Below are 13,492 nucleotides of genomic sequence, written 5' to 3' on the forward strand. Positions count from 1 at the left end.
CATTTAGGAAAAAAATGTGATTGTTTGTTACTTTCCATTTATTTAGCATTACAATAGCCTCATTCAGTCCACCTAAAGTACTAGTATCATGAAACCTAGATTTCAAAATGGCCAGTAAAAACCGTTTGCAGTTCAGTTCAGTTGATGGCAACATCAATAAGCACTAAAATCTTCGATGAACAGTCGTGGTGTGCCTTCTTGTTTTACACAAAGGAGTAAACACTTGCTTCAATCAGGTTGTACGTGAGATTTCGGACATTTAAACAAGCTCAAATCCAACATTAATGTTACTCTAAAATAACAAATCTTGTATTTGATTATAATTTAGCTGCTCTTAGAGGTTCTTTAGAATAATCTTAGTGAAGCCTGAATGAATTGAAATAAAAGCAAAGGCAGAAAACATGCCCAGTAAACTCAATACTAACCCAATAAATATAACACAATAAAATGCACTTAAACATAAGCTAAACTCTTCATTTATGCATCCAAACTGAAGCCTTTGTTCTATGAGGCATTGTACGATTTCACATTGGCATACACTTTTCTATCTTATGTGGTTGAATAAACACAAACTTTGACATTCTCAGACTCGTTTACAGTTACATTCAGAGTGATGTTTTCACAGTCTATTCTTCAAGTGCATTTAAGAACGGTGACTATTGCTTGAGTGCTGGCCTCGCACTGATGACATCACAGAGGGGTCCTGTGGTTCGCCAGCCTCTCTCATCCAGACAGAGGCAGAGGAGAGACAGTCCATCTCTCCACCGAATCTCCCTGGGAAACGGTGCCCCGACTCAAGATGCCCCACGAGTTTTACCGCATCTTGTAGTCGTGGGAGATGGCTGCGTCACAGAGCTGCCCTTTAAAATCCAGCTCGAAGGTGAAGTCTAAGTCACGCTGAAAGAAGTCAAGTTTTGTCATTTTAGTTTTTGAAATCTGCCTTTTACTCTCTACTTGTTTATAAACCAGTGGTTTTCAAACTTCCAAGAAGCTTAAAATGATTTAAAATAAGGCAAAGAAAGTTAAAAATAAGCTAAAACAGTTCAAATTTATTTTGATTTGTTATGCAAGGGAATTTAAAGTATGATTTCTAGACCTGAGAAAGCCATGGAAGTTAATAAAAAAGTTGTGGGAAATTTGTGAAAATTTGTTGAAAATTGGGTAGAAATTGCTATTTGTGACTGTGAGTAAAAGTAAACCCTGGGGAACATTAAGGAATTCTGGAGTTAAATTATTTTATTTGATGTGATATGTTGTTACTAGTGCTGTCAAATCTGTTAATCGCTAATCTGTTAATCTGTGTGTGTATATACTGTATATACACACGTTTATACATGTGTATATTTACACAGATTATATATATATGAAGAGTTCAGATGCAAAAGCCTCTGAGTGCCAATTTTCTTCTAGAATGATCATTTTTTATCAAGCTTGTATATTAAAGTTCAGTAATTTCACTTAAATGACAATTAATAGGTAATCTCCATTGCCATTTAAGTGACATTAATTTTTACTTACTCTTTATATATATATATATATATATATATATATATATATATATATATATATATATATATATATTAGGGCTGTCAAACGATTAATTGCGATTAATCACATCTCCAAAATAAAAGTTTGTGTTTACATAATATATGCACTGTGTATAATTATTTTGTATATATATTTAAATACACACACATGCATGTATAAGAAAAACATTATTTTTATATAAAATATTTATATATAATATAAATTATATATAAATCTATATGCAGTATATACATGAAAATATTTCTTATATACAAGCATGTGTGTGTATTTATATATATATATATTATGGCTGTCAAACGATTAATCGCATAATCGCATCCAAAATAAAAGTTTGTATTTTCATAATATATGTGGATGCACTGTGTATATATATATATATATATATATATATATATATATATATATATATACATACTGTATATACACACACACACAGATATTATGTAACCAAAATGTTAGATGCGATTAATCGTGATAAACAGATTTGAAAGCTTAGAAACGAGAAGCTTTCTTATAACACCAGAAGTAAGTCAACCAGGAAAATATTAGGTGGGCATTCAGATATTGTCTTGCAGTCAAAAATGTTGAGAACCACTGTTCTAAACGTTTGATTTCTCTCCATCTCATTTCCCACCCACACACACACACACACTTCCAGCCTCACCTGGTTATTCTCGTTGGGCTTGACAGTGATGCTTCCCAGGATTTCCTCTCCTCTCCGCACCGTCAAGTAATCCTCCAGATAAAACACTGTTTGCTTCCAGTGAGTGCTGGGAGCGTCAGGGGCTGGAAGGGAATGTGCAATGGCTCGGTTAGTACTGGATTTATTTGTAAGAGATAATTGGGTACAGAATAAGTGAAGGGTGAACCTGTAGAAAAGCCCGTCTTCTTGTGACACTTGGTGAACTCAATGTTGAAGTACGTGATGAGAGCGTGAACATAGTCGTTCCTCTGAATCTGCAGACAGAAGGCCGAGGTGAACGCCAGGTCCTCCGGCTTCACCGTGTAGATGTCCACCTCCTGAAAGCCATATGTCCCGTCTCACACTTAGAGATCATGTTTAAATAGAGATTATGATTGGCCGGCATACTTGCTCTAACAAAGTCCTTTGATGATCTGCTATCTGTGATCTAAGCTAAGTGCAATGTGGTTTATGTCATATAGCCTTAACCCATACATCATCACAGCAGATTCAGTTTCAGACTATATTGCTTGGCTGTGGCTTTACTGCTGCCTGTAGAAGTAGAGAAGTTGGCACAAGTAACAGCCTTGGTGAAAAAAGATCCTCTTACTCTTTGTGTGAACAACAGATCAGTGAAGCATTGAGCCTTTCGTTTGTTCAATTCAGCCTTTCATTTAATAAACCTCACAAAGAGGTCGGAATCATTCTCCTCTTCAAAGAGTTTGATTCCGCAGGTGATTCAGAGGCACATTGAAAGCATAGCCTTTTCTTTTCTTTTCTTTTTTTCTTTCTGTACTTGCTTTGCCTCTTTTCTTTTGACATTCTTGGCATTGAATATGTCTTCACTGACAAAATGAAAAATGAAGTCATAATGCTCATAGTCATGTTTAATTAAGCCCAAATGCTCATAGATCTCATTAAAATCTCCCAAACTCTAAAACGGTAACCAGTTCTCTCTCACTTAAAGGGATACTCCACTTTTTTTTTTTTGGAAATAGGCTTATTTTACAACTCCCCCAGAGTTAAACAGTAGAGTTTTACCGTTTTCGAATCCATTCAGATGATTTTCTGGGACCAGAAACTGTCTGGTTTACTGATATTCTTCTAAATATCAGAAAATCGGCTGAATGGATTCGAAAATGGTAAAACTCAACTGTTTAATTCTGAGGGAGTTGTAAAATGAGCCTATTTCCAAAAAAAGTTAAATTTTTAAATTACATTTTTAACCCAACATTTGGGTTTGTCCATATTTTACCGAAATTTGTGTTCAAACAACCCAGCATTGTTTAGAGTGTAGTTATGGGTATGGACATATAGATAAGCATACACTCTAAAAATGCTGGGTTATTTTAACCAAATTTTGGGTCAAATATGGACAAACCCAGCCGTTGGGTTAAATTTATAAATTGCATTTTTTTAATCCAACAATTGGGTTTGTCCATATTTGACCCAAAATTTGGTTAAAATAACCCAGCATTTTTTAGAGTGTAGCTCAAATGCTTTGAGAGTAATACATTTAGAATGAATATCTCATTTTGATCATTATTATTTGCATTATATTATATTATTAATTTAATCACACCTGCTTGCACTCTAAAAAATGCTGGGTTGTTTCAACCCAGCATTGGGTCAAATATGGACAAACCCAAATGTTGGGTTAAAAATCTAATTTAACATTTTAACCCAACTTCAACTTTCAATTGCATTTTTAACCCAACATTTGGGTTTGTCCATATTTGACCCACATTTGGGTTGAAACAACCAGGCATTTTTTAGAGTGTAGGGGAAACAACCTCACATAGAAAATAAACCTTTCATAGACAAGGCTTCAATGACCTACATGATGATATTATTAGCATTATATATTTTGTGAGGACTTATTTCTGCCCTGCTTTAAATGAATGATTGGTGTTTGCCTGTTGAGATGAACACACGTTACCACGCTGTCATCAGGCGGCACGTTACTGTGAATTATTCTGTTATGTAACACCCACGCTACATGTGTTCTGTAGTAGCCTATCGCACGGGCCATCAGTATGATCCAAATCTTGCTCACATACACACACACAGAGAGGCGAGCACATACTCATACCTTAACAAGGCAGGAGTTGGTCACGACTTGTTTAGGGTCTACTATGTCCACCAGGGGCTCCATCATAGCAACGTTCCGAATGCATGTCATGTCAAAGCCATAGACGTTCTCCCACCCTGCAGCCACAGAGAAAACTTATATTAAAACATGCATGTGTCTGAAAAGTGAATCTGTGTGGCTGTGTCTAGGAGTCTTCGTTTGGCCCTAAAATAGACTTCTTCCTCCTCTGTGTCTGGCAGCATTTGATTACATCCCATCACATGAGTGTTAGGCCGAGGAGAATCTCATAGTTTCATCCAAAACATGAAGGAGGGAGTCAAAGGGAAGGAGAAAAAGCTAACGGTTTGCTGCGGGGGAGTGATGAAGCTCAACAGGAATTTTAAGCTAAATAAATGTGTGGGAACCACAGAGATACAGTTTAAAAGGTCATTTAATACAGGACATATAGTTGCCTTATGGCTGTGTGAGTGTGTGTGTGCGCTCACAGTGGATTTTGAAGTCTTTGTACTGTCGATCCTCAATGGCAACCACATACAATGTCGCTCTGTCCGGAAACATGAAACCGCCAGGTTTCTGAAAAATGACAGGAAAGAAAATCCTCAGAAATCACCTATGAAATAAATGTATGGGTAATTGACTGTTGTCCAAATTTTTTTGTAAGTTCATAAAACATCATAATAATATTAACCACAATGATATAATATAATTATCTAAATTATATAATAATATATAATTATTATATAAAATGTTTTAAATACTTAGACACAATAGATTTTAAACATAAAGGTCAAAATATAACATTAAATATAATATTTTTTATGGAAATATTATCTAAAGTAGACACTGCTGAAACTCAGCTACCCTCATATTACATTTTAATTTACATAAATGCATTCCTGGCATATGCATATGATTATATTCCAATTATTCCAGTGACTTCACATCTTTCTTTCTTTTTCTTCCTGTTCAGTGCACCATTAAAATAACTCTAGGGTGAAAAAAAATGTACTGGCACCAACACAATGGTTCTATGAAAATCTCTAACAAGCCACTTGTCCTCTGGACCAAATTGTCATTCAGTGGTAGACATTCATCAGCGGCCCAATGACAAGCCACTCATTCCCATTATGAATTATCATTTTCAGCATGGACCCACGTTTCACATTCTAATTAGTCAAATAACCTTGGCCTTGAGACAACCAACACACACTGACCAGCCATTTGTCCCTGGCGTAGATGACAGTATTGAGCATAGACTCATAGAAAAGACAGTAGCCCATCCACTCTGAAATGATGATGTCCACCTGATCCACGGGCAGTTCAGTCTCCTCCACCTTCCCTTTAATGATCGTAATAACTGCAAAATGCACAACAAATAGAGAAGAGAGAGTGAGGCTTGAATTTAGCTTATTTTATACTATGTAATGTACAATTAAATATATCATTTGTAGATGTACTGTATATACAGAGAGAGAAAGAGGGAAAGAGAGAGATTTTGTTCTAAATAAATATATTTGGAACAATAAAATTTAAAGTATTACAATTCCTGATGGATAAAATCAAGACTTTTTTGTTTTGTTTTATTCATAAATGTCACATTGCAGGAATCAAATGGGTTACGAACCAGCATTTACACACACGAATGATAAGAATGTCACAAGAATGACAAGTTACATTTGATTGATAGGGTTCTTTATGGTTATCTCTCCCTCGCTCTTCTTTTCTCTCATCATCTCCATTATTCCCATTTTGCAAAAGGAAGTTTGCCAATCTCTAATTTCCATGCCTGTGTGTGTGTGTGTGTGTGACTCCTCTCTCACACTGACTCATGGCTTCTCGCCCGCCCGCTGCTCTCCAGTGTTAATGAGAGCTAAACTAAACAACAACTTCTGCCATCACACCACAAGTGGGGAGTGCCAGCCACAGGAAGTGACTATGCTACTTCCTGTGTCATGGAACTCCACTTGCCTAGAGGAAAATGTATGACTCTTCTATTCCACACAAGAATGAAGATCAGACCGAAACACTGTGCTGTGCCCAAACAGGAATGAGCAGCAGAATGTCCTACCATTGTCCAGGTGATTTGATTTGATGATTTTTTCGGAATACTCTGATATACTGGAGCATTCAATCTACAAAACAAAATGAAAATTAGCTTGTATTAGCATATTTAGCAAGATCCGTATTAGGGGTACGCTAGCTGACTCAAGCCAGACGGAACCCTTTTGTATGCATAACTTCAAGTTTTATTGGAATGGAGTTTGTATTTAAAGAGAAAAAATAATGTTTTTGGTGAAATATCCTGTTTATATAACTCCGCTTGTCTTTGTTTGGCCGTTCCAATGTCACTATTGCCAGGAGTAAGTGGTGAAAAGTGACTGCCTCATTAAGTGAGTGAATCAATGATTAATTCATTTAAATGATTCATTTAAAAACGTATTCGTACAGGAATGAAATAAATACCTACTGTAAATATACCACATGCATAAATATGCATTTTTTTTAAATGTCTATAAAACTGTGAACCCTTTGTGTATCCATGCTACGGACAGAAACAGAAACATTTTGCTTATTGTGGCATATGAAAGATAAGCGACTAAAACTGGACCTAGTGGGTGGATCAATGGAGTGTTATCTAATACAGACCAGAAGCACAGTAACACTACTGATATTATCAGCACACTCTCCCACTCTTTCTCTCCAGATATACATAGATATAGTTTGGGAGAGTAAAAAAGAGTTAGATCTGCAGTAAAGTAAAGCCTGCATGTTGCCCTAACTCAAACCTATATGACAGTAAACACACTTGGAATGAGTAATTAGAGTCCTCACCCCATACACATGCTTGGCTCCTGCCTTGGCAGCAAACATGGAGAGGATTCCGGTTCCGCTTCCCACATCTAGAACAATCTTATCCTTAAAGATGTGTTTATTGTGGTACATGGAGTTCCTATAAGTCAATGTCCTCACCTCATCCTTTAGCATTTCCTTTTGAGAAAAAAAAGTTATAAATGGTAGAAAATATATATAGATTATTTGATGGCCCCCTTTAGACATTCTGTTGACTTTAAGGAATGTTGCACCTACATGTCAACTAACTCTCATTAGAGTATTAGTAAACTGTTAGGGGTAGGGGTAGTAGAATAAGCTGATGTAATTGCAAAAATAGTCAACAGAATGTCTAAAGGGGACCATCAAACTAGAATGTTAAAAAATGGCATTTATTAGAAATAGAATTTTATAACATTATAATTGTCTTTACTTTGCCAATCTTTGCTGTGTTCATTTTTCTTTTCGTACTGACCCCAAATATTTGATCGGTAAATGGCTGCACATACTTGACTGATGCATGTGAGAAGTCCTTAGAGTCCATCCCCTATTTCTGGACCTTTTCTCTTGGACTGTGATATGGAGGACAATATATAGGACACAAATCGCAGTGTCTCCAAGATTCTTTTTATAGAGACAGGTCTCCATTTAGCCTGCTGGGATTAACTGATACACATCTTCCCAAGCACCCCCTCCCCCCGCTCCAATTCTCTTTCCTTTTCTTTCGCTCTTTCTCCCTCTTACTATTGTCCTTCTTTTTCTGTGTGTTATCAAGAAATGTTCTTTTATCCAATTTGACCCTCATGCTCTAAATGTGCCGGTATCAAAGGTGCTCTCTCACTTCTTCAATGAGGTTAGAAAAGGGTTTCAGTGACAAATGTAAGTATATCATAACATAAGCTGCACATGATAACATTTATTTAGCAGAAACCTGTCCTTGATAGTGAACAAGATAACATTTTCATCTTAGACTAGTATACTTCACCAACTCCCATACTAGATGGTATCCGAACTGGAGCTTCGATTACCTCATGAATTCCAAAGTGGGCATATGAGTCAAAGTAGTAGTCCCGAGAAGTCATCTCCTCTGGGTTGAGTAGCTTGGCCATTTTGCCTCGTCCCGGACAGGCGGACAGTGCAGAGACATGTGGGGTGTGTGGGGGGTGTGGAATATGATGAACGGAGGTCACTGGCTTTGGTAGAGGTGAAGGTTGCATGGCCTGGGATGAGGGAACACTGGAAATATGCTGCTGATGCTGCTGGCGCTGCTGGGAAAGTCAACAGTAAAATAATCTGCAATGACTCTCTGTCCCACTTACTGGATTCAGTGTGTTATGCGTTGGCAGACAGTTTTTTTTAAATCTAAAACAACCCATAATGTGTTCAAAGTATACATTTAATCAGTTAATGCACTCTTTAGGAATCAAACACATGACCTTGGTATTGCTGTCCTACGGATAGAGTTAAGAACAATTTATTCATTTATTCAGAGTACTAAAAACCTTGAAAAACAAATATGCAGAAAAAATGACATTGAATGAAACAAAATATTGTAAAGACTTTTGATATTCTCTACTTTTTTTTAAATCTTTGATTTGATGATCCAAGGTTTTTTTTTTCATGTGATAAATAAATAATGGCAAAAAAGTTTTGTAAAAAATAAGGCTAAGTGTAGATAGACTGAGGGACATCATTTTTTTACACTCTAAAAAATTCTGGGTTGTTTAAACCCAAAGCTGGGTCAAATAGGGACAGTCTTACAGTATATTAAAATTTTTAACCCAATAGTTGGGTTTGTCCATATGACCCAACATTTTGTTTAAACAACCCAGCTTTTCAGCGCTTATTTGGTGAAATAATTATCAAATCAGGTATGCAATCAGGTATGCAAAGTGTGTGTGTGTGTGTGTGTGTGTGTGTGTGTGTATGTGTGTTTGGGGGGGGGGGGGGGGGGGGGGTACTGCAGCACCAAGGACAGCGCTCAGGCGTCTCTCGATGACCCAATAGACTTTATAAAAGAGGAATTGAGTGCTATTCAGCACACACACGAATAACTTTAATGTCTTACTTTTTAAATTTAGGCTAATTTACTGTGTTCGAGTTTATAAAAGGCATCTTGTATCAGATATCCGTTTAATCTTTATGCAACCTACGCGCAGCATATTTTGATAGCCTATATAAACCTCTATATTTAGCATCTGGTGTGGTGTGTGATCGCTTTTCTATCAGGACGAGGGAACTGGACGTGCTCTGCTCTGGATCTGTCTGTTCTTTACCCTGCATAGTCACACATCACCGGGCACTGATTTGTATGACCTCCAAAACAGCGCGTCATTTTACGCGATCATGCATTTAAGCACACATAAGCGACTAGAATTAATCACATGCGATTTACAAGTTTGCATATGAATGATCGTACGAGCATTGGTGCATTATGCACAACTTAAAGGAATCTTTGACTTACCTCCGAGCTCTCCGCATCCGCCATCTTTCTCCGCAGGAGCAGGCACCGTGATGAGTGCCTCAGTCCCATGCGAGCCAACGGGATCGGATTAACTAGATAAGGGCAAGTATCGGCACTAAATGTCCTATAAAAGTTTTAAAACGTACTGCAATAGGCAATTCTAGGTTTGCGCTTTAAATTTTAAAACGACACATTTGTTAGTTTGCACAGTTGTGTTGAATAAACAATAAATGCCTAAAATAAAACTACTATGGAATATGTCATAAAGACTTCTTAGATAGTCCCTTAACTCCATGGTTCCGAGTCCTACTGAAAGCCCATCGCGTAAAAGTTCTTCCAGAGGTGCTAAGCGCCACTTGGAGACCAGTTGAGCCACGACGCGTCAGCATCCACATCACCTGCCGCTGCGCATCGCCGCGTTACCTATAGCCTGATAGATCAGAACGCATCTTTTATTTCAGTTTAACACGACGATTCATTGTTTTTCAGATCGCATTAAGTCATCGAATCCTAGCTGTCCACTTGTTTGCGTTGGTCAGTCAAGTGCGTCTGGTTCGCGCTGAAAGTTGGAGTTGAAAGACTGTGCTGACTGAACTCGAGCGCAGGGAGTGTAGAACTGGAGCGATATCAGAAGCTGAATTAGTGCCTCCCACATAAGTATCGCACCTCCACTTTCTCCAAATAAAGGACACAAGCCTTTCAATCTATTTCAAGGCTGTAACTTTTCAGACAGATTTCAGGCGCTTTTATTCAAAGCCATTATTACTTTACATTCAAAGCATATGCTACAATGACCTCGGCAGTTAACGTGATTATTGTTAAATGTTCCTTATGAAAAATAAATTGCATTACTTGTCTCAAAGACCCAAGATATAAAACATAGCTAAATAATGAACTTTTCATTTCTCACAATTATTTCAGCCATTTCTCATGAAGCCACAAAGTAGGCTAGACCTTCATGATTTAAGCTACACTGTGAATTTTTTTAAAAAAGAAAAAAATTCAATTCAATTTACGGTAAAATACCGGCAGCTGTGGCTACCAGAAATGTATTGTATAAAATACGGTAGCAAGACTTTACGGTAACAAGTTTTACAGACTTTATTTAAAATTTACAGAAATAAACCATATTTATTATCTGATATACTGTTAAATTATCGACCAATTAAAGTATTAATATCTGGTTTGAACCATTGTAATACACTGACCAACAATCACAGCAGTGATGAGAATCACATGTAGAAGCTCATCACATGACACTCTCCCACAAGAAAATTAATAATAATATGCAAAAAGCTGCACAGTGTCATTCACTCAAACATTAAACACAAAAATGAAATTTTAAAAAGGCAATAAATATTAATTTAACAACATTCAATGTCACATAAAACCCTAATGCACATAACTGATTAGAAAAAGACTAAGCAAACTATGAATAAACAAGTTATTTCAATAAAAATACATCAAATGCGAAGTGTCACGCAGGGACGTTTTTTTCACTGTAGATTATAAAATGAGTTGTTCATTTCACTTTAAAAACTGTAAATTTAACAGTATTTTACAGTAAAATTACATGAAATTTACCACTAGATGTATCACAGTTATTTACCGTATAGTAAGGAATGGTTCTGTTAACCAATAAACAGTTTTTCACTGTAGCATTTTTACAGTCTTTTACCGTTAAAATCACAATCATTTTTTTACAGTGATGAGAACTGATAAACATTATTTTAACATTTATCCTTTATTGTATTTGCTTTAATGTATTGCTTCAATGTGCTTTTTTTGGTAACATATATATATGTAAAATTACACATCCATTGATATGGTAATTTGTCTTATGTTTGCAGCACAACACATTGCCCCAATACATTTTTGCAGGAAATCTTTATTCATACGGTTACCACAGACGAAACTTTAGCAACAGGTGTTGTCTGTGCCAATCTAAGCTCACATGTGGTTTGAGTTCACATGTATCTATAATGTGTGGGATTCTAGTTTTGGAGTCGAACAACGGCCTCCTCGTTGTTTTTACATGCCACCCACTTATCTGCTTGTGTAATCCCTGCAGCTAATGTGGGAGGCAGTCCTGGTCAGAACATACTCCATTTCTCCCTTTCACACACACACAAACACACTCATCTATGAGTTTAAAGGCCAATATCCTTTCTATCCATCCAAATATTTGAAAACATGTGGAATTAGCAAGGTTCATCAATGAAAATCATATTTCCCCAGCACTGAAATGTCAGCACGATAAACAAACTCAATCAGAGCACTCACAGTAATGGAGCTCGTGGTGCGATCTACCAGACCGAAATAAAGGTATGCTCTATTGTATCCTGCTGAGAGGACTTCCAACACACGGGCTGCTCATGTATAACACACTGAAGGACGGATGCCCACGCATCCTGAGTAATACCACACACTCGGCACCACAACACCATACACTGTCAATCACACACACACACAGGCTTAAAACATATCCAGAAGAAAATGTGGGCAGCGGACAGCAAAACGTGAATTCTTTTCTGAAGTTTCATAACACTGTTTCTGGCATTGAGACAGTTTGTGTCAAGTAGTCTATCATTTCAATCACGCATATAATGAGCATTCGTTTAATGACCAAAACAGAAATGGTTTGTTTTTTGGTCGAAAAGGTCGCAGGATCGTCCTCGGCCTTGTCGGCCACAACAATAAAACATTGGGAGAAAACCAGAAAGAACCAGTCTGGAATCACAATGAGTCGAATTCAAAAGGATAAACAGTTCAATAGGCTGAGTTTCTTTTCAAAGTTCTCTGTCATCTGCTGCATTGTTAATGTCATCTTTTCTTTCCATCTTCCCGAAGCTTGTGTTTGTTGTCCCTGATGTCGCCGCTTCCATCTGATGTGACTCAGATTTGATTCCCTGAATGAAAACTTTGCAGTGAATTGTCAATCAACAGGCGTTTTATCAGGGAAAATAGAGATAGAAGATGCAGAACTCAAATCTCATATTCAATGAGTTTGTGTTCATTTCCATTAGGAGACCTAACAGAGCCAGAAGACATTTCTCACTTTAAGTGGCTTTGTCGCTGTCTCTGTAGACTCTTTTCATTAATTCAGACATGATAGATAACGTTTTCCTCTCTAACGCTGTTTCAGCTGGAGAACTGTCACAGGCAGGTGACTGCGGCTCATATCCGCTGCCATATGGAGGCGTGTGTTCTCCTAATGGGGTTTTGACTTTATTAGGTTACTGGGATTTGAAAGAGAAAGGCACACAGAGGAACTTCTGTGTGCAAGAGGGCAGTTTGAGTTCGAAAGGAGAGTCAACTGAGAGTCAAGCATCAAGAAACTGTCAGTATTATGTCCATATCGTGAAAGATTATGTGAAAGTGAATTATTGAGATGCATTAGGAAGTGTAATTTTGTCCCTGCTTTCATGGTCTTCATCACTACTGGGGGAAATTGACAGATGTAGCCTACTTAATATAATTTAAAAAAAGATGCAAATCTATACTTTGCACATGGCTCTAAAATAATGCTATAACAACGCAAATTTTTTTTAATTGTTAATAGGATCAATGTTTTTTCTGGGAATACCCATTGTTATAAGATGCTTTTTACTTTTACAACTTCATGTAAATTATAAGCCCATTTCTACTTAAATTTTTTTCTACTTTTTACTACAGTTATAAGGGCTGTCAAATGATTAATTGCGATTAATCGCATCCAAAATAAAAGTTTGTGTAATATATGTGGGTGCACTGTGTATAATTATTTTGTATACATATAATTACATACACATGCATGTAGACCTATATTTAAGAAAAAAATATTATAAAATATTTGCATTTACATGTAATATATTTATATATAAATCTATATATAAAT

At 36.7% G+C, this 13,492-nt stretch overlaps 1 protein-coding gene across 2 annotated transcripts; it reads right to left on the reverse strand.

Moving 5' to 3' along the window:
• Positions 1-15: 15 nt before the first annotated feature.
• prmt8b (protein arginine methyltransferase 8b) lies at positions 16-10,240 on the reverse strand. 2 transcript variants are annotated; one of them, XM_039668003.2, is made up of 10 exons: positions 9,616-10,240; positions 8,180-8,416; positions 7,155-7,310; positions 6,391-6,454; positions 5,537-5,679; positions 4,808-4,895; positions 4,323-4,438; positions 2,418-2,568; positions 2,213-2,334; positions 16-897 (listed from the first exon to the last, which is right to left on the reverse strand). In XM_039668003.2, the coding sequence occupies exons 1-10, from the start codon at positions 9,682-9,684 to the stop codon at positions 814-816; spliced, it is 1,230 nt and encodes a 409-aa protein (XP_039523937.1). In that variant the 5' UTR covers positions 9,685-10,240; the 3' UTR covers positions 16-813. The 2 variants fall into 2 exon arrangements, with proteins under 2 accessions (XP_039523937.1, XP_039523936.1); XM_039668002.2 differs by having other exon boundaries at positions 8,180-8,419; positions 9,616-10,239.
• Positions 10,241-13,492: the final 3,252 nt, after the last annotated feature.

The sequence above is a fragment of the Pimephales promelas genome, chromosome 24 (genome assembly GCF_988280905.1).
Source record: "Pimephales promelas chromosome 24, fPimPro1.hap1.1, whole genome shotgun sequence".
Classification (NCBI taxonomy): Eukaryota; Metazoa; Chordata; class Actinopteri; order Cypriniformes; family Leuciscidae; genus Pimephales; species Pimephales promelas.